At 41.3% G+C, this 25521-nt stretch overlaps 1 protein-coding gene across 1 annotated transcript in view; it reads right to left on the reverse strand.

Moving 5' to 3' along the window:
• LOC121283382 (myosin-IIIb) overlaps positions 1–25521 on the reverse strand; it is a 167815-nt gene that overhangs the window by 81869 nt on the left and 60425 nt on the right. Inside the window, exons 5-11 of the mRNA XM_041197943.1 lie at positions 15150–15252; positions 14102–14258; positions 12624–12726; positions 7438–7563; positions 4321–4429; positions 1382–1501; positions 620–720 (exon numbers count right to left, since the gene is read on the reverse strand). Of these exons, the coding sequence (XP_041053877.1) occupies positions 620–720; positions 1382–1501; positions 4321–4429; positions 7438–7563; positions 12624–12726; positions 14102–14258; positions 15150–15252 (819 nt within the window). The remainder of the gene's footprint in view (positions 1–619; positions 721–1381; positions 1502–4320; positions 4430–7437; positions 7564–12623; positions 12727–14101; positions 14259–15149; positions 15253–25521) is intronic.

Genomic DNA, 25521 nt, shown 5'->3' on the forward strand with positions numbered 1-25521 from the left:
CTGGATGATCCCACTGTGCCTTCTCTGGAAAAGCATAGAATCACTGACAGCAGCTCAGGCAGTTTCTCCGTTTCACTATCGCAAAACCTAGGCCATAATGGCAGCTATTTTTATAGGTGCAATGCAAACAAGCCAAATGCCTTACAAATTTATGATGGTAAAATTAATATATTCTATCATAACGGTCAGTGAAACTGTTTCTTCCTGTCCTTGCCCTCCACCGTGTAGTACTTTCTCGCATCTATTTCTGGAATTTTTACAAACTGCAATACTTGATTTATTTTTACCAAGTGAAATGATACATTTGTTAAGCTTTTTTGCATTCATGTAAAATAAAGGAGCCTTTAGTGAAAACTGTAGAAACATTCCTGCTAACCACAGTATTATAGAAAGAGAGGCAGTAGTTTCCCACATATAACTCAGAATAAATCAGCAAATCACTAACTTCTTTTTCAAAACTTTATAACCCATTTTGTTGAAATACTTGCAGTCCGACACAAGCAGTTTAATTTTATATAACGTATGGGAATAACTGGGAGAAAGTAACTGTAGATTTTTCATATTTTATGAGTTATGTAAAACCTAATGTAATTGCATTTTAAAATTTAGGTTTACTTACATGATTGAAGAAATACTGAAGCTGTTCATTTGCCAAATTAATACACATCTGTTCGTATCTGTTCACTGCAAAGTTCTCAAATCCAAAAATGTCTAGTATACCTAAAAAAATTCAATCGTACATTTTGCAACCAATAATAATTTACTCAAATGTAAGATGTTTGTGATAGGTAGAATCAACAGAAGAAACAACAAATGCTCGTGTCCAATAACAATACCACTCTTCCCAAAATCAAAAGAGTAAAATATTCAAAGTGGGAACTTTTAGAGCACCAGCACCAAAAGGCAAACAATGATATTTACAATGGGCTGGACAGGGTCAACTGCATGCACTTTTATTCTTTTACGGGATCTGAGCATTGCTTGTTAGACCAGAATTTATTGCCCATCCCTAATTGCCTTTGCGAAGGTGGTGGACCGCTGCAGTTCATATATTGTAGGTACACTGTTGTTAGGAAAGGAGCTACTTTGCAGTGGTTTGATACAATTGAGTGGCTTGTTAGGCCACTTCAAAGTCAACCACATTGCTTGGGTCTGGAGTCACATTTAAGCCAGACCAGGTGAGGACAGCAGATTTCCTTTCCTAAAAGGACATTAGTGAACCAGATGGGTTTTTATGACAATCTACAATAGTTTCATGGCCACCCTGAAGAGTAGCAATGCCATTGACTGGTGCACCAGCAGCAGAAAAGATAGAACCATCTTTCTTTGTACAGCTTAACTCATATGATTTAGATATTTGAAGAGACACTGTATTACATACCAATCTCCTGTAGTTCTACAGTATCCATGCCCTCCTTTGGAGCCAGAAGCTGGTTGATTTTGCTGACTATCCAACCAAAAACTCTGCCATAAGCAGCCTTAGCAATAGAATCCCTGGCATCTATAATAATATTTAAAACAAAATCAGAAAGAGGCATTGCATACCCTTGGCATGGCCCAGGGAGATAATGGCCTGGTATCACTCCCCTTTACCACCGCCATCATTCTACCCAGCCAGTGAGTCATGGTCTGTACTTCATTCCCTCACTGATCATTGTGACCTTCAAGGAAATCACAGATCCATCAAGAGTGAATCATTCAGTAACAGCTTATATTTAAGTAGCACTTTTAATGCAATAAAACACCAAGGTGCCTCACAGGGGCATTACAAAAAAAACTGACACTAAACCACAAAGAAACGCCAGAGCAGTTGACCAAAAGCTTGGTCAAAGAGGTAGGATTTGAAGGAGTATCTCAAAGGAGGCAAATGAGATAGAGAGGTGAAGAGGTTTAGGGAGGGAAGCTCAGAGCTTAGGGCCCAGGTAGTTGAAGGTACAACCACCGATGGTGGAATGATTAGAATCTGCGATGCACAAGAGACCAGAATCAGAGAAGCAGAGATATCTCAGAGGATTGTGGGGCGAGGAGATTACAGAGATAGAGAGAGGTGAGGCCAGGGATTTGTAAATGAAGATGAGAATTTAAAAATTGAGGCATTGCTCAATTGGGAGTCAATGTCGGTCAGTGAATACAAGTATAGCGGTAATGGGTAAATGGGGCTTGGTGCGAGTTAGTACACAAATGACTAATTTTTGGATGCCCTCAAGTTTACAGAGAATAGAAAGCAGGAGACTGGCCAGGAGTGCACTAGAATAATCAAGTCTCAAGATAACGAAGGCATTCATGAGTACTAAATATTGATGGATCCTGTTTTCATTTTAAATTTGATATTGTTCTGTAAATTCAAAATTAATTTATTCTGTTTCATGAATCTTTAACTGTGCAATGATTTGAAAGAGGTTAGTAAGATGAGAAAAGATGAAAATAATTTTATATCCAATAAATACAAGTTTCCGCACTAATTTTCTACCCTCCTCTCACAAAACCAACAATTCATGCTGAGGGGTAGAGGTACCTTGGGGAAACTACTTTTGAAAAATGTATTTGTTCTTTGGGTATGGGTAATGCCAGCAAGATCACATTTATTTTCCACCCTCAGTTATCCTAAGATGGTCCTGGAGTCCTAAGACTCCTGGATTGTCCTGGAGTCTCCAGAAATTGAAGGTTAATCTCCAGGGCACTCCTGCAAACAACCTGGGGGAAAAATACATAGAAGTCTAAAAAGTGCTTTTTAAAAAATTTTCTTCGAACATTTTTATTTGTTATAAAAAATATTGCAGATGGGATAAAAAAAAGTTTTGACAGTCAAGCATCATCCAATTGGGTAATGAAAGTGTCTGTTTGTTTGCTAATTGGTGTGAGAAGGGGTTGCAGAGCCAGGATAGACATATCAGTGACTAATGACAGGAGTCTGAGGTGGGTAGTTGAAGATAGCAGCTCATGTGATGAAACATCCAGGAAGACATCCAACAAGAGTTAAAACGCTGAACCCGACTGTACTCAATTCCTCAGGGTTTCTGCCCCTTTGGCAGCCAGGCCTGAAGCCAATTTGGTCCTGTGCTCTTGAATTTGCTGCCTAAACGCTTTGGCACGCACCCTCACCCTCCCAAATCCCTCGGCTCCTTTAAAGCCCTTCTTAAAATTCAGCTTTTGACCAAGCCACTCCTTACTATAACCTTCTTTGATGCAGCATCTACTAATGTTTGCTTATGTCTGTGAAGCAATGTGTTGTTTCCTGTGTTAAGCACACTAAGTAAATGCAATTGATGCAGAGGTTTTGAGGGAGGGTACTGCTTTCCTTGCATCTGTAGTTGTTTCAAACCAGTTACATTTCTTCTTCCAGTTCTGATGAAAGGCCATTGAATGGAAATGTCAACTTGGCCTGACCTGCTGGGTGTTTCCAGCATTTTCTGTTTTTAATGTCAGACTTCCAGCATCCACAGTTTGCTTTTGTTTTGTGAAGTTGTCAAAGTAACTTTGGTAAATTGCTGCAGTGCATTAAGATAGGAAAGCTCCCTGCCACAATGTGCCAATTGTAATGGGAGTGGATATGAACTTTAGTTTTTATCTTATATTTGTTCATAGGATGTGGGCACTGCTGGCTAGGCCAGCATTTATTGCCCATCCCTAATTGCCCTCGAGGTGGTGGTGGTGAGCTTCCTTCTTGAACCGCTGCAGTTCATATTGTAGGAGCACCCACAGTGCTGTTAGGGAGGGAGTTCCAGGATTTTGACCCAGCAACAGTAAGTCAAAGGTGCCAATAAAAGGAATTGTTCTGTCTTCAAGGGGTTTCGCGCCAAGTGTCCTGGCGTGCAACGAGTATTTAATCGCACTCCTGGCTTGAGCCGAACTATGATTGAGAGGCTTTGAAGGGTCAGGTGGCGAGTCGCTGGTTGCAAAATGCCCAGCTAGCAGTGAACACTGGCAGGCTACTTGTCCAAGAGGCAGGGCAGCGATCACAACAGGTAAGGCTGTTCTTTTTCTCAATAAATGCTTATTTGTGTACATTTGCCAGAGAGAGCACTCAGCAATATTAGTTTTATCCTCTCCATCACGCAAGGTTAACTTATCTGAGGTCAGTTCACTCAACACAGGCCAATGATTGAACCCAAGTCTTTTGCTATTCTGTACGGCTCACATTCTACATTGGCCAGTGAATTAAATATTTGAGTAGGCGGCAGCAGCTTTTCAAATGTAAACTTATTCAACCATCCAGTTCAAGAATATACTAGACTGAGACATCAAGAAGCCTACAATTAAATTGCAGTTCTCTCCTGCTGGAAACACTCGCTGCCAAATGCTGCCAGATTAAATTCCTACCTTCTGCCTGCTGTTTGCTGTGGTACCGTTGAATGGATTCTCCTCGAGTTACCGCCAATGTACAAATCAAACACTTTAATAGCTCTTCCTCCTCAACACCAAACTGACCCTGTAGAATTTAACAGTAATGAGTACCGTCCAGGGCAGTCAGATCAAATACAATAGGAATTAATTCCACTCAGTAACAGCATTAAAATGTCAGCAGTTACCAGCATATAGCATCATTCCCATGTTCACTACACAACATTCTACAGTTAGATCTTTATTATCCAGCGTGCGCTGGGAATGGGTGGTGCCGGTTGATGAAAAATGCTGGTTAACGGAGAGTTCCGTTTACCAATGGAATACAGCACAATACTTGAAGCATGAACTAACAGGCAAGTAAGGAACAGTATTCTTTTTACTTCTAATTTTCAATAGTACATTGAAACATAAATTTAAGTATAAAATGATAAAGTCTACAGGTATGAGTTCCAGATAACATTGCAATCACTTCCGGTTGATAAAGTGATCATTTGTATTCGGGGAAACATCAGAAATTCTAAGTAGTAGAGAATTCCAATTGGCAGTGTCAGATAACACAAAGTTTTCTGTATGTTCCTTCTCCCTTCTTTTTATACATAATGTATTAAAATCCTTGTGTGCAGCAAGCATTCCCCATTAACACGCTATGTAAACATCTCAACAGGAATTGCAAAGTTAATACCATCAACATGTACCACTTGGCAACTCCATACAGAGTTTTCACCTCATCACCCAACTGCCGTCCATATTCTGGCAACAATCGGACACTCCCATTCCTATGCTTCCCTTGTCAACTTCCTTCTAAAAATAATCATTTACTGAGTTTTAAAAAATAGATTTTAATTGCTTCTTCTAATTACTTTTATTTATCTTGAATTTTCATCCTGATCCTGCTAGCATAGTGTCTATATTTGTGACTCTAAATGGCTGGCCTCCCAGTTGCTGTCGCAGGGCATTTTTTTTTCTAGGAAGATGGTCCTTGAGCACAATAGGGGAGTGAGAGGCAGAGGGATACATACAGGTGGCTATTCCAACATCCTCCTGGCCAGCCTGCTTTCTTGCACTCTTTGTAAATTTAAGATCATCCAAAACTCTGCTGCCCATATCTTAGCTCAAACCAATTATCATTCATCCATCACATCTCTACTTGCTGACTACATTGAACTATTACCAATTTTAAAATTATTTCCTGGTTTTCAAATTGCTTCCTGTTTTTACTTCTCAATATCTTTATAACTTCCTCCAGCCCTGGAGCCTTCCATGATCCCTGCTCTCTTTCAAATCTGTTATTCATTGCTCCACTGTTAATGGTCACTCCTTCATCTGCCCAGGCCCCAAGCTCTGAAATTTCCTCCCTCAACTCCTCTGTCTCCTTTCCTCCCTCTCTCCTTTAACATGTTCCTTAAAACCCACAGCTTTTACAAACCTGTCCTAACGTCTCATTAGCGTCAAATTTTGATTGATAACACCCTAATGAAGTGTCTTGGGATGTTTTGCTACCCAAGAGGTGCTAAATAAATGCAAATTGTTCTGGGTGTGGTAGAAAGAACAAAGGTTGTTCTGTCACATAAAATAATGCTATGCAAATAGATTATCAGTGGCGTATTATACATGGACACAAAGTATCAGTGGCTTATAGCATTCCCAGCTAATGGAAGGCTTGAGAAAATTCATTTTTAAAAAATTCCACATGTCCTGAGTAATGACTTTGGTAAGGTCATTGTATTTTTGTTGTGTTTTTGATCTTTGTTGCATTTGCCATGGCGCCAGTAAAGTACGAGTATAAATCCTTTACACTGAATGCTTCAATACTCTGCGTTCATTTGTGAAATTCTTTTATACAGCTCACTAGATAATGACTATGTAATTACTGAAGTTAAAGGAGGAGTTGGAAAAGTCATGCAAAGTTGCAAAGAGAATGATGGAAGTCATTTGCAGTTGAAGTGCCAATCTACAGAAATGGTGTGCAAATGTTATGCTATGCTTGGCTAGATAAAAAATAGCTAGTTTGTTTTACAGCCCGTTTAACTATGACAAGGAAATTGACCATTGTTTTGCTATCATGTCAAAAATACGGCACTGTTATTTTGTTAGCAGTGTAAAAAGAAACACTGATCAAAACCCATCCCCTTCCCACCCTGACAACTGATTCAGAGAACATTAATCAACAACCTGAACAGAGTTTTGAAAATTAACTAAATTAATAATTCAAAAAAACAACAGGCCTTGAATTTGCTGCTGCCTTTGATGATTACTGAAAACAGGCACTAAGGGCAGCTGGGTGAGCGATTTTTTCTGTCAATACTGACAGGCTGAGAGAATATTTGTTTGATAATTGTTTTTTGTTCAGGTTTTGGTGTTGGTCTTTATCTTTTTAGCACAGTGAGAATAAAACTCAAGTTCAGACTGCAGAAAAGCAAACTAATGGTAGTTTTGAGGAATGTGGATTTTGGGACTGTAGGTGAATGGGGAACAGGAGGCCTGGTGAGCTGGTCAAAGACCTCTGGAACAGGTGGCCACTGACACTTTTCTTCCTGCTCTTGTTGCAGCCCCGGTGTTGGTAAAAGCTCGTCCCTCGGGGGGTTATGAAGCATGCAGATGTCAACAAGTCTGGATACCCACTCGGGGGGTGTACTGCAAAATTCGTCTGCAATGGTACAAGCAACAGAAGTGCTGCTGGAACATGGCAATTGTTTGCTTGATAATGGCCCTAGTGGCAACATTGTCCGTGTTGCAAATCTGCTCTGCATAATACGCTGAATGTGCTCACAACCTACCAAAAGTATGAACTGAAGTAGAAAACGTGAGAGATATCTTGATTTCAATGCAGAAAGGATGAAGAATGTGGATGCCTGCTCATTTCTGAAAACTTGGAGCATTGATTATGTAAGAGCAAAGTTTTAGAGACAGAATCACTTCATATGCTTCAGAGATGCTGTTTTCATTTTCATATTTCCAAGATTTGTAACGTATGTGAACAGTTAATGGGTTACTGTAAAACTGCAATCACTGTCTTTGCACATGACAGAAATTCACATGCCTTTAGCTTCTTTGTTTTAGTTTGGCTGAATTACATATTGAATGGATACCTACTGCTGCAGCTTTGAGCCATCCTTTAGACTGATCTGTCACTTTAAGGATTCCGCTGTCTTGGGGCTCATAAATTATATTGCCAAGTGACAGGATTCCTGCCAGTATTGTCACCATGTCAACCTGTTCCTATAAACAAAAATAAAGATAAAACAAGAGTTGGATTGCTTTTAAAAATGCACAATGGCACAGGGCTACTACCACCATTCCACTGTCACAAAACAAGATATATTTTAAATAGTCCTATGGTCAGTCCTAATACACTTTGGCATTGACTTTAATACCCTGTATAAAGCATGGTGACAATTAATCTTTTAAATGCCTATTATAATTGCTCTTTCTGCTACAATAATGAAAGAAACATATGTTTTCAATAGATCTTCAGTTTGATAAACATTAAATACACTCCAGTGCCAAGGCCAATTTAATGCTTTAGGAAACTGGACATAGGAAAAGGCAAGTTGAGCCAACAAACCAGTGTCTTTCTGGTTTCACAATTAAATAATCAAACACTTGGTCCCATATCAATCTATTTCCTCTTTCTGCACAAACCAACAAGGTGTCCCTTAGTCAAGTTATTTAAATAGGTTCAACAGCTGCAAATAGAAATCACAATAATCTTCAATGGATGTGGACTGCTGAGGGAGGGGGGAGCATTCAATTCACTTCCTTCCTTCTCTGCTCTTCTTACAAAGTTAATCTTCAAAGTGAAGAAACTATTTATTTTAAGCATTTGTCCCATTGTGGGTAGAGAGTTTCTTTAACTAGATTTTAATCACAACTCAGCTAAAATTACATCCAATTACACCGAGCACAATAAACAAAAATTATTGCCCTGTATTGCTAAACTTCACCTCTTGTAATCCAAAAATCACTTAACTAAAATATGTTAATTCCATCCTTTAAAATAAAAAAAATTTCTATTCTCTGTTTCATTTAAAATTCCTTAATTCAAAATTTCTCTGCTGTGTGTAGCAGAACACAAGCGCACCAATTTCTTTAACAAAAACAAAAATACCTGGAAAAACTCAGCAGGTCTGGCAGCATCTGTGGAGAGGAACACAGTTAACGTTTCGAGTCCGAATGACCCTTCAACAGAACTAAGTAAAAATTGAAGTGAGGTGAAATATAAGCTGGTGGGGGGGTGGGTGGGACAAGTAGAGCTGGATAGAGGGCCAGTGATAGGTGGAGATAACCAAAAGATGTCACAGACAAAAGGACAAGGAGGTGTTGAAGGTGGTGATATTATCTAAGGAATGTGCTGATTAAGGGTAGAAAGCAGGATAAGCAAGGTACAGATAGCCCTAGTGGGGGTGTGGTGAAGGAATCGAAAAAGGCTAAAATGTAGAGATAAAACCATGGATGGAAATACATTTAAAAATAATGGAAATAGGTGGGAAAAGAAGAATCTATATAAATTATTGGGGAAAAAAAGGGGGAGATCGGAAAGAGGGTGGGGACGGAAGAGAAAGTTCATGATCTAAAATTGTCGAACTCAATATTCAGTCCGGAAGGCTGTGAAGTGCCTAGTCGGAAGATGAGGTGCTGTTCCTCCAGTTTGCATTGAGCTTCACTGGAACAATGCAGCAAGCCAAGGAAATGGCAAGCGACAGGAAGTTCTGGGTAATGCTTGCGGACAGACCGAAGGTGTTCTGCAAAGTGGTCACCCAGTCTGCGTTTGGTCTCTCCAATGTAGAGGAAACCGCATTGGGAGCAACGGATGCAATAGACTAAATTGAGGTAAGTGCAAGTGAAATGCTGCTTCACTCGAAAGGAGTGTTTGGGTCCTTGGACGGTGAGGAGAGGGGAAGTAAAGGGGCAGGTGTTGCACCTTCTGCAGTTGCATGGGAAGGTGCCGTGGGAGGGATTTGAGGTGTAGGGGGTGATGGAGGAGTGGACCAGGGTGTCCCGGAGGGAACGATCCCTGCGGAATGTCGCCATGAGGGATGAAGGGAAGATGTGTTTGGTGGTGGCATCATGCTGGAGTTGGCGGAAATGGCGGAGGATGATGCTTTGAATGCCGAGGCTGGTGGGGTGATAAGTGAGGACAAGGGGGACCCTATCATGTTTCTGGGAGGGAGAGGAAGGTGTGAGGGCGGGTGCGCGGGAGATGGGCTGGATACAGTTGAGGGCCCTGTCAACCACAGTGGGTGGAAAACCTCGGTTAAGGAAGAAGGAAGACATTTCAGAGGAACTGTTTTTGAAAGTGGCATTATCAGAACAGATGCGATGGAGGCAAAGGAACTGAGAGAATAAGAAGGAGTCCTTATAGGAAGCGGGGTGTGAGGGGCTGTAGTCGAGGTAGCTGTTGGAGTCGGTAGGTTTGTAATGGATATTGGTCATTTGCCCACCCATTTCTTTCACTGTTTTACATCAAGATGATCATGCTTTGGATTGTTTTCATAACCTTTCTCCTCTCATATGTCCGTTAGCCAGACCAGGGAGAACTGGGTAGCAAATCGGGTGGTGGTGCATTGTTGGGGGGTAGACTGCCACTCTCATCCATTGGATGAAAGTACCCTCAATAGGTCATTCAGATGTCACACAGCTGGTCTTCTGCTCTTCAGGGCTACAATGAAAGTTGGGGGTGCAGATGTTGGGGTCATGGATGTTGGGGTCGGGAGGGGGTGTGGAGTAATGTGCCATCATACCCGAGCATCCCACTGGGTGTCAGCTCAGTATTCAGACATCAGAATTTTATCTCTGCTCCCTGAGGCCTTCTGGAATGGAGCTTCAACTCAACCTCCTAAACCCAACTGACAGAAACAACACTGAACTTAAGCCTGTAAATGCATGAAGTACAGCAAGCACTTATTATAATTAAGCTGTTTTAAAACAAAAACTTAAGTCATGAATTGGAAAACAATCAGATGTGCATCTACAATGTCTCATCTGGTGATTTCTGATTTTTGACTTTAGCGCACACACTCTCTACTGGCTGCAACATTTTCCATCAGTGGGAGGTAAATTAATATTGGGGGTTTAGACATCCCAGACTGCTCTCGTGCTCCTAAACCAAAAGGACAATAAGAAACTTTGGAAGTAACCTGGGGTTCCTTTATTCCCCACCCCTCTTTCAGTCTAAAACTGGTACACAATTCAGGGGTCTTACCTGGGTACCAGGAATGAGGGGAAAACAAGTGTGTAAAACATAGTTTTAATATGGGGGCAAACATAAGATGGCAACATTACACAACTTCGAGTGCTTTTGACACATGTCAAATAATCATTCAAGTACTGGCTGGCTGTACAATCAGGACAGACATCAATCAAATGTGTCTTTTTTTCCCAAAATCTATTCAGAAATATTGAACATTTTTAGCAATGGATATTTGTGGAAAATAAGTCAGGCTTCTAAAATATTATTTTGAAACCAAAGGATTGCTTAAAAACTATGACCAGAAAGGTCCCCCCGTCGGGAGGTGGGGGGTTGTGCGGGGGCAGGCACGAGCCCGATCAGCGCCCCGCCACCATTTTACCTGTGCGGGCCAATTAAGGCCTGCCCAGCGTGACGCTAACCCAGAGCTGCTGAGCGCTCCCTGTGCGGGTGGGGGGAGGGGATGCCCTGAGAGGTTCCCTGTGCTCTTCCACACATGCGCGCGAAAGAGCGCAGAGATCTTCCCGAGGCACGGAGGTGCCTCAGGGGGATTTGTTTCAGTGCTAAAGTTTTAAATAAAGGTTTTTAACACTTTTAAAACATGTCCCCTCATGTGACACTATCACATGAGCTGGAACATGTCAAAGAATAAATGTATAAATTTTTATTAAATTTTAAAACACTTCACGAAACCTCATCCCACCCGTGGATGAGGTTTCATGAAAAATGGGAAGGCCACCTGGGCTCTTCGCCTGCCTGCCAACCTTAAGGTTGGATGGGCAGCTCATTAAATTGAATTAATTAGGTTTTAAATGGCCTTAATAGGCCTTTGACAGTTTGGCGGGTGCATGCGCAGCTGACTCAGCTGCACACCCGCCAAACTGAAAATCTAAATGACGAGTGGTGACGTTGGGACGCCAAATTCTTCCCTATAAGAATATGGATGTTTAAAGTTCACACTCCAGTATTTTCATGTTCTGAATACATTTCAACAGTGGCTTGCAAATCAAAGCCACATCATTATCATCAGCACATGTTTTAGAAGTAAAGGTACAGTGTATCCCTGAGGTACCGGTGCTTTCACTTCGAAAAAAAATCATTCAAGATAGAGTGGATAGGAAGGCCCTATCCCCCTTGGTAGAGGGTCCATAACCAGAGGTCATAGATTTAGGGTTAAGTGGTTGGTGGTTTAGAGGGAATTTGGTGGAAAATTTGTTCATCCAGAGGATGGTGAGGATTTGGAACTCACTGCCTAAAAGGATTGTAAAGGCAGAAACCCTCAATATTTAAAAGGTGCCTGGGTATGCACTTGAAGTGCCATAACCTACAGGGTACTGGACCAAGAATTGGAAAGTGGGATTAGATTGGATGACTATTATTCAGCCGGTATGGACATGATGGGCCGAATAGCCTCTTTCTGCGGCGTGAATCTGTGTTTCCATTTGAATGAAGCATACAAGATTGTATGACAGGTTTAAATAGGGTAGGCAAAGAAAAACTGTTCTCGTTAGCTATGGTACAAAGACTAGGGAACATAGATTTAAAGTATCAGGCAAGAGATACAGAGGGGATGCGAGGAAGAATTTTTTTTTTTTAAACACAGCAAGTGTTAATAACTGCTTACATTGATGGTGGAAGTAGAGTGTCAGTGATTTCAAAAGGAAATCGGATGGATAACTTTAGGATAAACTTGCATGGCTACTGAGATACAGTGGAGGAATGGGACTGACTGGCTTACTATACAGAGAGCCAACATGGACAAATGGCCTCCTTCTATTCCATTATGACTCTATGACATTCACTGTCAAATATTTACATTACTTTTGACATAGCCTTTACTCATTTCTCCTAACATCTCTTTCATATTTTGCAATCCATTCCTCTGTAAACCAGCTCAAGAGCATTTTTTAACGTATTAGGTAATTAGGTAGCCATTGGGGAGACACCAATTACGAAAACAGATCTCAAAATACATACAGAAAGCACCACAATATCTCTGATTTAGATGCACTTAAATCCTTTGGCCCTAAAATATACACATTTCAATAATTGAGCACCAGTTCTGAAGTTTCTGGAAATGCAGCTCATTTACCTGCTCCAGAAAGCCAACCATATCCAGGGCATTACATACTTCATGATATTTCTTGTTCCATTGCTGGACAGTTTCATCAGTACCATATTTGTGATTTAAGTACCTAGAAGAGTTTGGGTTGGGGTATAATGGTAGGAAGGAAAGAAAGTTAAACTGCAGATCACTTCCATATTGCACCTTGTGCTATTCACATATCAGTTCAATTAAAAGTGCATGATAAATCCTTTCAATATACTTTTGATCAAAAGAATGGTGCACTTTACAGCAAACAAGAACAAGAGGAAATACAGTAATATACCTCTGGGAAAACAGAAGCAAATAAAATAGAATGTAGGCTTCAGGAGCATATTTAAAAGGCTTTAGATTACTTTCCGAATAAACAAAGAAAGCGGAACACAATTTTATACACAATTTGGTTCAAATGTCAAGGATAGGAAGGTCCAATCCATTGCTAATGGTGATTCTTAAAGAAATTGTTTAGAGAATAATCAATGAAGAACAATGAAACGATTGATTCATCACATTCACATGAACTGATAATAATACCCATGTTGTTCACTGAGGAGTTGAGTGCAATGAACTCTTCATTCAAAGGCAGCATCTTAGCTTCCATAGACAACCTTCTTCTTGGCATTTCTTCGCAGACAGAGATTTTTAGGAAGGTTGTATTTTTCATCGAAAAATGCAAATGCAATAGGCTCTTAAAAACAGATTAATTATTGTGGTTCGGTGAGGTATTGATTGAGGGAGGCTTACTGGTCTTATTCCAGGACACCAGGAAGAAAATATTTCACATAATTGGCATCCCCCACCAGCTGCTACTAACTGGCTGTCCGACACTTGATTGGATGCGCAGCAACAGTGGGGCATGAGCGAGTGGACCCCTCAGTTTCCTTTCCCATTCCCTCACCCCACCAAGAAACGTAAAATCTAGCCCAATGTGTGCCACACTATATGCAAGCCTGTTAATTACGTCGATTGTGCTCAGTGGAGCATTGTATTTTAGAACCAATAAGTTGGTGAGGATGTGGTAATAAGAACTCTGCATGACCACCACGGAGCTTTAACAACTTTTGCCTTTACCGTTAAAACCACTTCCTTAAAAATAAGGAACACAGTTTCCTTCAAGAAAAGAAGTTGCAGGTAACAAACAAACTTCAGCAATAAACTCAATTTCTACTCAAATAAAGTGGGGCAACCTAACAAGCTATCTGTTGACGACCCCCAACAACTTAAGCTGTGCTACAGGATCCCTTTCAGATTCAGACTCCAATTCCTTCAAAACTGGCCAAATCATTGAGCCATGCCTCAAAATATTAACACTGGAATTTTAAGCAATTATGGAAAAAAATCTAAATTGCTACATTAGCTAGGATGGGACATGTGCCTCTGAGAGGTCTATTTGAATAATAACATACAATTTGACAGTAAGAACTAAGTAAAGTCAATATGTGATGAACTGCTGAAATAAATGTTACCTGTAGAACTTAGGGTCCAAGAGACCGTAGACTTCCTGGTCAGCAGCAGATATTCCAGCAAACATATAGTAGAAAATATGGAAGTTTCTTTCGCCTTCATCCTGACGTACAACTCGGGATTTCTCCAAAAGGTATTCATTGATTTTAGCACCTTTCACTGAGTGAAAGTGAAGCATCAAGTTATACTTATTGCAGTGAAATATTCAATTCATTGGATAGAAGCAGATAGTGTTACCATCTAATCTTAAATCTGGCTTTTCAGAGAACCCTGACCAGTCTAGTCTTTCCTCAACTTGAGTCACTGCCCAACAGGTGAATTAAGAAAGAAACAACCGAAATAATGTACAGATTCAAAACAATGAACTGCAGAATGGCCGTAGTAAGTAGGGGAGGCCAAGAGATAATTTCCATTTTAGGTGTATTTGTTGTATGAATACTCATCAGCAAACTGTAGAGGTCTAATCTGAATAAAATTATGCAACATATGACCAGAGCTTTGGTAAGTTTCCAATAGCACATCAGCTTGGAGAGTTATCTAGCACCAAGTGGAAGGAATCCCAGACTCAACCCAGGTTAGCTGATCACTCATCAATATTGTTGGCATGCTTGGCTCAGGTGTTTATATAACCAAGTTTGTCATGGGGAAATAAACTCTCTTTTTCAAACTCACTCCCAGGATATAGATGGCTTTGACATGTACTGCCAATCCCCAATTAGCTTGAGAATGTGGTAGTGGGCCTCCTCTTTGACCCTATAAGTAAGTGGCTTGCTCGGCCATTTCTGAGGACATTTAAGGGTCAACCATTTTGGATGAGCACAAAATGAGGACACAACATCTGGAAGTTTGAAATAAAAAAAACACTGGAAATACTCCACATTTTCTGTTTTTATTTCACATTTCAGGCATCGGCAGTATTTTTGCTTTTATATCTGGGCATGTGATCCGACAATCATAAGTAGAAAAGAATCAGAAAGGAACACACTCCAACCAGGTATCAGGTGTTGTCTTTAGTTCTGATGTATGGGAGATAAATCTGTATGTTTTTACCTGCAGTATTGTGAAATCTTAGTTGAATGTATTTCCCAAATCTACTGCTGTTATCATTCATAACAGTCTGGGCATTTCCAAATGCCTCCAGAAGTGGATTCACCTGCAATAAGAAAAAAAGTGGGCTCTTTTTAGATCAAAATCTTAATGTTAAATACAAAGGAAGCTTAAGACAAAACATTTAGTCCCTTCCCCAGCCTACAGAAAGTTAGAGAAGAGATAATGATGCCCTTTTCTTGTACACAAAGCCTCAACCGGATGCAGCAACGGACAGGAAACAGAGATGTTGGCCAAGCCACTGACTTCAGTTTGGGAGGATCCACTGGCTTAGAAATTGAGGGTTACATTGACCTTGATATCCACTAGCAATGTCATCCTCACCTTGCTCTGTAGTGCAGCTCCAAGTCAAGGAGGTGACAGTGCTAAAACCATCTGCTGCAGACACTGCTTCTGGTTGCAGCGCAGGTAGGTCAGAGGCGTAGCCTGAGGATCCAAGGTGGGCAGATCTGCCTGCTAAGAGTCATTCTCTTCCTTCCTCTGTGAAAAGCTTCCCCTCTCTGCTACATCTGCTTCAACTCCCTGTCATGCTGCAGCCCATCAGGAACTGCAACAATAGCCCCTGTGACTGGGAGCAAGTTTTCTGCTCAGAGAGGCCTTTCAAAGCCATGCCACTTCTTCCAAAGATCCAATACCACTCCCTTCTGACCGTCAATTAATGCTTCCAATAATACAGAACCCAATACTTCCACCAACTCTGCAGCAGCAAAAGACAAAAGCACCTCATTGAAAAGATCAATGACTATCTCTTTAAATAGCGGTACTGGATGGGCCCTCATTCATGTTGACAGGATTGGCACAATCCAAAGTGGCAAATCAACATTGGATACTGACTGATGGAATGATCTCTCCACTTTGCAAAATTCCAGCGCACGCAAGTGTCACCTACGGTATCGTCCTTCAAAACATGGCAGTCAGCATGGGCTACACCGTAACTCATCAGGCATGGACACCCCAGTATTTATTTCAAGTCCTACAGTGCCACAACCACTGGTGCTATGGAGTTGAGTTTTACAGCCAGGATATCTTACAAGTAATGAAAATATCAGAGCTACAAATTATTTCTATCAACGTACACAAGGAGCTAAAATCAGAACCTTAAAAATATATACTTGGGATGTGCAGTATTTAGTGTTCACAATCAACAAACAGACTATTCAGTTATACCATATGGTCACCATAAGGAATTATAAAATCTCACAGCACAAAAGGAGTCCATTCTGCTCATCTTACCTTTATCCAATTTGAAAGTTAGTATTGAAATGGTTTCCACCATCCTTTCAGGTAGTGTATTCCAGATCATAACAACACACTGCTTAATTTTCTTCCCTCCTCATGTCACCTCTGATTCCTTTGGCAATTACCTTACAAGTCTCTCCTCTGGTCATTGCCCTTCGAATCTACCCTTAACAATCCCTGCTGGTCATGTGTCCCCTCTGGTCACTGTCCTTCTGTCACTGGAAAAAGTAAACCCCTCTAACAAATCTACCCTTAACAATCCCTACTGTAAGGAGAACAATCCCAGATTCCCTAGTCTCTCAATATAAATAGCACTGTTCTGGTAAATCTTCTCTGCATCCGCCCTATGGTATTGAACAATCTTTTTATTCTCACAGCCACTGCCCTTTTAATGTCATGATCTTCCATTTTATTAACAAATTTATCATGTGGCACTTTATCAAATACCTTTGAAAATCCACATACACATCAACGGTACTATTGTCATCAACCTTCTCTGTTACTTCATTAAAGAACTCAATCAAGTTAGTCAAGCATGACTTACCTTTAACAAATCCATGCTATCATTTTTAACCTGAATTTTTCCAAGTGCAACTTCATTTTTCCCTAGATTATTGCATCCAACAGTTTTCCTACCTAACCTATAGTAGCCAGAATTATCTCATTCCCCTTTTTCTTCAAACATTTCCAATCCCACAGTTTTCAGGTATCTCGCCCATATCCAAGGAGGATTTGAAAATTGATGCTAGAATGTCTGCAATTTTCATCCTTCCCTAAGCAACCTAAGATCCACACACTCCCACCACCACCAGGGAGAACATAAAGCAATTATAGAAAGATCATCCTAAGAGAGGCAGCAGTGCTATGTCCATGCAGAAGAGGCTATTATAAGACAATAGATAGATAATGTTTCCAAAATTATATCAGCAAACACACAGATAATGGACTAGAGCTGCTGGATGTAGCTAGATTGAACAGTGCTGCCCTGCCCTGTTTATCTGACTCTCTAATTTCTTTCTTCCCTCCACCAACTTCTTCTGCATATTAAATGGAAAAAGTCTTCCTCTCAGCTTCCCAAATCAACACCAAAGCAAACATCTCCCAGCCTGATTAGGTTTGCTCTTGATCCCAAGCAGATTGCATGATATACATATCCTATTTGCCTGATTATAAGGCACACTGGACCCATTAAACGCACCAGGATTTTTGAAAAAAATACCCAGAAAAAATATTGCAGTGCATATAGGCATTTAATATTAGCATTTACCATCATGGAACAAAAACAAAGCAGCAGAAAATTTAACTATTTGCATTGACGGCAAAAAACTGCTGCCATGACTTTAGGAGAAATACAGCAAAGGTTGAAATTCCATACAGAACATTCTTCATCTGCCAAAATGACATTGTAGTGGGTCTTCTCATTGCCAGATATTTTTATTGGTATTGTTTTAGCATCTTTAGTGACCACAGTCCTGTTTGATGGGACATCAAAAATTATGCGAACTTAATCTATATTGCTCATATTTTCATTCTTTCACGGGGTGTGGGGGTCGTTAGCTAGGCCAGCATTTATTGCCCATCCCCAATTGCCCTTGAGGTGGTGGTGGTGAGCCACCTTCTTGAACCGCTGCAGTCCATGTGGTATAGGGAGGGAGTTCCAGGATTTTGACCCAACAACAGGGAAGGAACAGTGCTATAGTTCCAAGTCAGGATGTTGTGTGGCCTGGAGGGGAACTTGCAGTTGGAGGAATTCCCATGCATCTGCTGCCCTTGTCATTCTAGGTGTTGGAGGTCGCAGGTCAGTAAGGTGCTGTGAAGGAGTCTTGGTGAGTTAATTACTGCAGTGATGTGATGTGATGTGAATGTTGAAGGTGCTGGACGGGGTGCCAATCAAGCAGGCCGCTTTGTTCTGGATAGTGTTGAGCTTCTGGAGTGTGGTTGGAACTGCACTCATCCAGGCAAGTGGAGATTATTCTATCACACACTGAGTTGTGCCTTGTAGATGGTGGACAGGCTTTGGGGGAGTCAGGAAGTGAGTTACTCACCACAGAATTCCCAGCCTCTGACCTGCTCTTGCAGCCGAAGTATTTATATGATTGGTCCAGTTCAGTTTCTGGTCAATGATAACCCCCAGGATGTTGATAGTGGGGATTCAGCAATGGTAAGGGGAGATGGTTGGAGTCGCTCTTGTTGGAGATGGTCCTTGCCTGGCACTTCATGAATCTAACTTACCATTTATCAGGTCAGCCCAAGCCCGTTGTCCAGGTCTTGCTGCATATGGACATGGACTGCTTTGGTATGAGGAGCCGTGAATGGTGCTGAGCAATGTACAATCATCAGCCAACATGCCAACTTCTGACCTTAATGAGAGAGGCTCATTGATGAAACAGCTAAAGGTGGTTGGACCTGGGACACTACCCTGAGGAACTCCTGCAGTGATGTCCTGGGACAGAGATGACTGACCTCCAACAACAACAACCATCTTCCTTTGTGCTAGGTATGACTCCAACTAGTGGAGAGTTTACCCCCTCCCCCCAACTTCCCATCCCCCATTGCCCCCAGTTTTACTAGGGCTCCTTGATGTCACACTCGGTCAAATCCTGCCTTCATGTCAATGGAGTCACTCTCACCTCTGGAGACCAGCTCTTCTGTCATTTTTGGACCAAGGCTGTAATGAGGTCAGGAGCGGAAGGGCCCTGGAGGAACCCAAACTGAGCGTCAGGAAGCAGGTTATTTCTGAGTAAGTGCAGCTTGATTGTACTGTCGACCAGCCCTTCCATCACTTTGCTGATGATTGAGAGACTGTTGGATTAATAGTTGGTCATGTTGGATTTATCCTGCTTTTTATGGCAGGACATACCTGGGCAATTTTCTAGATTTTTGGGGTAGGTGCCAGTGTTGTAGCTGTACTGGAACAGCTTGGCTAGGGGCTCGTGGCTAGTTCTGGACCACAAGTCTTCAGTAGTATTGCCAGAATATTGTCAGGACCCATAGTCTTTGCAGTATCCAGTGCCTTCAACTGTTTCTTGATATCATGTGGAGTGTATCGAATTGGCTGAAGACTGGCATCTGTGATGCTGGGAACCTCTGGAGGAGGCTGAGATGGACCATCCACTCGGCACTTCTGGCTGAAGGTGGTTGCAAAGGTTTGAGTGCCTTTTGCACTTACATGCTGGGCTCCTCCATCATTGAGGATGGGGATATTTGTGGAGCCTCCTCCTCCAGCAAGTCGTTTAACTGTCCACCATCCTTCATGGCAGGATGTGGCAGAACTGCACTGCTTAGATCTGATCCATTGGTTGTGGGATCACTTAGCTCTGTCTACTGCATACTGCTTTTGCTGTTTGGCACTCTAGTCCTGTGTTATAGCTTCACCAGGTTATAGCCACGAGTTTACTGATTGTGGTTGTATTCAACTCTGCTGCTGGCCCACAGTGCCTCATGGTTGCCCAGCTTTGAGTTGCTAGACCTGTTCGAAATCTAACCCATTTAGCACGCTGGTAGTGCCACACAACACGATGGAGGGTATCCTCAATGTGAAGATGGGACTTCATCTCCGCAAAGACTGTGCAGTAGTCACTCTTACCAAAAACGTCATGGGCAGATGCATCTGCGACAGATAGATTGATGAGGACCCATTCAGGTATGTTTTTCCCTCTTGTTAGCTCCCTCACTTTCTGCTGCAGACCCAGTCTAGCAGCTATGTCCTTTAGGACTCAGCCAGCTCGGTCAGTAGTGGCGCTACTGAGCCACTCTTGGTGATGGACATTGAAGTCCCCCACCCACAGTACATTCTGCCCTCTTGCCACCCACAGTGCTTCCTCCAAGTGGTGCTCACCATGAAGGAGTATTGATTGATCATCTGAGGGGAAAGTGGTAACCAGCAGGAGGTTTCCTTGCCCATGTTTGACCTGATGCCATGAGACCTCATGGGTCCAGAGTCAGTGTTGAGGATCCCCAGGGCTACTCCCTCCTTAATGAATACTACTGTGTCACCACCTCTGCTGGGTCTGTCCTGCCTGTGGGTCAGGAGATGCCCAGGGATGGTGGTGGTGGTGTCTGGGACGTTATCTGTAAGGTATGATTCCATGAGTATGACCATGTCAGGCTGTTCCTTGACTAGTCTGTGGAACAGCTTTCCCAGGTTTGGCAAAAGCCCCCAGATAAGGAAGACTTTGCAGCGTCGACAGGGCTGGGTGTGCCATTATCATTTCCGGTGCCTTGGTCAATGCTGGGTGGTCTGTTCGGTTTCTTTTCTTTTTTAATCTTTGCTTCGCATCCAGCCAGCATTCAAAAATCAAGAGGCTACCTGAGAGCAGGTGAAGAGTGAAAGCTGAGGGTAGGGAAGAGAGGAAAGGAAAAGTGGGGGAGCCATCCACAGAAGTGGGAGGAACTTTGATTCCACAAATAACTGCTCACTAATAATAATAGTAATAATGGTATCATTCAGATTCCGCATACAACCTTACTATTGGCGTGTTCTTATAATAAGTATAATGCCCCAATATTCTACCTATAACTAGCATTCTACATAAACTTGAGCTCTGCTACCAAATCTCATTAACAAAAATGGATGTGAATTCAGAACTCTTTGCCAAAGAGGTTGAATGTTAATAATGGCCTGGATTTTGCGGTCAGCAACCAAGTGACCGCACTCACTGTTGACCTGGAAGAAACCTGCCCATAAAAGATCTAGCAATCTCAATGACATGGTGTCACCTTTCCTGTCATTCATTTCATTCTGGTGTCAACTATAGGGGATCGCGCAGTGTTCAGTAACTGTGATGTCAATCACATTAAAGAATTCTCAGAGTGCAAACCAGGGAGTAATAAGCAGGTTTTGTTGGTCACCGTTTTTTTAATATAATTTCACAAAAAGGAAACTAAAGATTGGACATATATATGAGATTAAGGTAGATAAATGTAGATTAAGGTGCATGATAAACAAGCATTAAAAAATGTTTTTATTTTAAAAATTTAGGTAATTTTTGGCATGAAATTAGACATTCCATAAGTATAAAAATTATTTTTTCAGGACCAAAGTAGTTGTCCAGTTGCTGTTATGGCTTAGAACACTGTTTTAAAAAAACCTTTACATCTCATACAATGTATAACTTTTTAAAAGGTTTTTACAGGGGGGACCGACTAATAGTGTCAAAAATGGAAGCTCGTGTCAAATTTCTGAAGGATTTCCATCTGCAAGGGCTTTAATAATACACCCTGAGGAGGAGAGAAGAATCAGACAGCAACTTTGTATGTTGGACTGTGCATTTTCAGACTCCAGAAGTTGCTATCAATTTCACAAAATAACTGCAAAATAATCAGAATTTGCTGTCATTACAGTTGGAAAACCTGGGCAAATGAAAGAGTGTAATCCACTATAAAACTGTCTTTCAGTTATAACTCAAGCAATGCACAAACATTTAATTGTGCAACTGCTGAAACTACTGTGACTTTGCACATTTAATTCATAAGGAAAAGGCCTCAAGCAATAAAAGAATGCTTTCAAGACATTATAAAAAAAACAGTCCAGTGACCATGGGAATGAACTTCACATCATTATAATCCAAACTATGCAGACCATTATAACCAACCTTTGCTTTTATTTTAGTCTACAGACATGCCTGGCCTTACAATATGATTTACAGCCCTAGTTTGTTTTTCAGTTTTCTCTGAATGATTACAAAAGTATTTTCAGACCTTTCAGCTCTGCAGAATGTCATCGCACCCAGTGTGCCTATAGTCAGCCAGGAAAGGGAATCACAGCCCTGCTCAAGCATATCTTCATTTGGCACACATGCATAAAGTCACACAAGAACAATCAAGAGGTCAAAAGAAGATGAGACAGACACAGACACTGGTTTCACACTGCAGACCGACATCTACTTCAAGGCATTATTTGCAGAGGTCATTGTTGTATAGCAAATGAACATTCAAAATGGTTCGGCCAAGATTGTATCTATGCTTTGCTCTTTCTGCTTTTGGATGGTGGAAAACAAAACCTTTGCTGTTATAATGCCCAACACAAGAAAAAATATTCCAAGGGGAAGAGGAGGAGGTGAACAGTCATGTGATTCACTTGGGAGTCCTATTACAGACTTGTTAAATTCAATCAGCTTCTAGCCATTGAAACATAAATACTTCACAGAGTTTATTATCTTGTTCTTAGACAAGAATAAGTACTTTCATTCTTAGCATTTAATTCTCCTTTATTCCATTTTTTGAGTGTATAATGGGCGTGACCTTTATACACCAATTATCTTTCATCAGATAAAAGGTTTCTTCTGAGCCCAGAGGTCCAACAACAACTAACTTTATCTGCTTTGCAAATTAATTGGAGAAACACTAACATCTTTCATTATAGCTGAAACTTTCAGAGAAGTGGAAAGGCCAAACTTCCTTCAACAATGAAAGGATGGGGATAAGTCATGCTGCAATAATTTCCCAGAGCAGCACACTTTGGAAATCAGATCGATTCTGTTGATGGATGTAAAAGGAGGGTCTTGAAACTTATACTTCATCTCTCTTCTATTTTTACTTATTTCTGTTGAAGGGTCATTTGGACTCGAAATGTTAACTGTGTTCCTCTCCGCAGATGCTGCCAGACCTGCTGAGTTTTTCCAGGTATTTTTGTTTTTGTCTTGAAACTGAAAGGTGGGAAAGGGAAGCAGGAGCATTTCCTGAATGTGAATGATTCCATCACAAACATCCCAATATAAAAATTAGGAGCAGGAGGAGGCCACTCGGCCCTTCAAGCCTGCTCTACCATTCAATAAAATCATAGCTGATTTGATTATAACCTCCCGCCTACCCCCGATAACCTTTCACGCCCTTGTTAATCAAGAATCTATTTAGCTCTGTCTTTTGAGGAAGAGAGTTCTCGCAACCCTCTGAGAAAAAGATTCTCATCTCTGTCTTAAATGAGCGACCCCTTAGTTTTAAACCATAACCCCTAGTTTTAGATTCTCCCACAAGAGGAAACATCCGCTCCACATCCACTCTGTCAAGACTCCTCAGGATCTTAAAGGTTTCAATCAAGTCACATTCTAAACTCCAGTGGATACAAGCCTAACCTGTCCAACCTTTACTCATAAGACAACCCACCCATTACTGGTATTAGCCAGGTAAACCTGCTTTGAACTGTTTCTAATGCATTTACATCTTTCCTTAAATAAGGAGACAAATAATGCACAGCATACTCCAGATGTGGTCTCATAAGTGCCCTGTGCAACTGAGGCATAACCTCCCTACTTTTGCCTTCAATCCCCCTCCCAAATGATGACATTCTATTAGCTTTTCTAATTACTTGCTCTACCTGCATACTAGCTTTTCACGAATCATGCACTAGGACACCAAGATCCTTCTGAATCTCAGAGTGCTGCAACCTCTCACCATTTAGATAATATGCTTCCTTTTTATTCTTTCTGCCAAGATGAACAATTTTACATCTTCCCACATTATACTCCATTTACCAGGTCTTTGCCCACTCACAATTTATCTATGTCACTTTGTAGCCTCCTTACGCCCTCCTCACAATTTACTTTCCTACATATCTTTGAGTCGTCAACAAATTTAACAACCATACCATCTGTTCCTTCATCCAAGTAATTTATACAAATTGTAGAAAGTGGAGACCCCAGCTGGTCAGACCGTTCAGGTCAAGTTGCAATGATTTCCAGAAGACACCTGATGCCTTTTTATTCAGCCAAAAGCTTTGCACTTTAGCCTCAATTCATTTTCCAGCTCGAAGTGCAGCCAACAATTGGCCTCATTACTATTAAGACGATGAGGTTTGGGCAGTAACAGCCATTCAAGTGAGTGAATAAAGGGGAGTGGGAAGAGTGATGAAGGGGTTCAGTGGGATGGGGAAGGGAGTCAGGAACCAGGGAAAGGGATGGAATCTGATTGGGAAGGTGTAGCAGCAGCCTGCATCAGCCCACATTCTTTCAATTTGGTGGCAGGGAGAGCACTCCTCCTTCAGGCGTATCTTAAACCTTGCTGGCTGCAGCCGAACAGACATTTCCTTTAATTACTTTTTGCCAACTCCCTCAAGGTTGAGGTCATATGTGAAATTTTTACTTCCCACACAACCCAAACCCACCCATTTCTGGGAGGTAAAATTACTCCCAATTTCTTAGCCCCAAACTTTAGAACAGCATGCCTTAAATAACGCAGTACCTTAAGGTAAACTACTCTTGCATTAGAGGCTTCAAACAAGCGAAAGTCCCATTACACGTGTACGCAAAGGGCCCAAGCCCTGTTACACTCATGGAGCACAGCATATTGCTGTTTTGGATTTTAGCGACATGGCAGGTGACGCATTTCCAACTCATGAGCCCACAGTTCCTGCCAGCCATATTAAAGGCTGAACATTCCATTTATTATCTGAATAACAGCCATTGCTTTGTGAATTTCAAGGCCAATATATTGCAAGGTGCAAGTGGAACAGGATGCAGAGCAGAGGGAATAATTCAAATCGGGACAGCAAGATAGGTCTCGGAACAGAAATATTGGGATAAAATTTAATTTCAGAGGCACAAAAGGCTGCCTGTTAAATATCCTACCGGATTTCCTGGTCCACAGAAGTGAAAGGAAAGGATAATTGGGCATGCGATAATAATTAAAAGTGAGATAATAAACAGTGGCCAATCTGCTCTAGTCAGCCTTTTTGACCCAAACCAATAGTTAAGGATTCTGATGCTTCTGTTACAGGGCATGTACTAATTTAAAATTTTATGAACGTAACTGGCAGTCCCTGCCCTCCCCCCCCCCTCCCCCACCCCGCACAACCACCAACATTAAATCTTTAAATTAACTCCAGATTGTTGTCTGACCCCTTTGGTTGCACAGTAATAGGATAGCGTGGGAAAATTTGCTGGAAAGAGCTCTATAAAATAACTCCAAAATGTCCCTACACTGACTTAGAATCCCAGAATGTATGGCTACAAAAATAACAAGTTTACTTCTATTAAAAAAAACCTGAATATTCACTATATTTTCATGGAACCAAGAATTTGAGTAAAGCAAAATATATATTTTTAGGAAACATAAGGAAGCTGTAAGTGGTACAAAAATC

Source organism: Carcharodon carcharias, chromosome 1, assembly GCF_017639515.1.
Source record: "Carcharodon carcharias isolate sCarCar2 chromosome 1, sCarCar2.pri, whole genome shotgun sequence".
Classification (NCBI taxonomy): Eukaryota; Metazoa; Chordata; class Chondrichthyes; order Lamniformes; family Lamnidae; genus Carcharodon; species Carcharodon carcharias.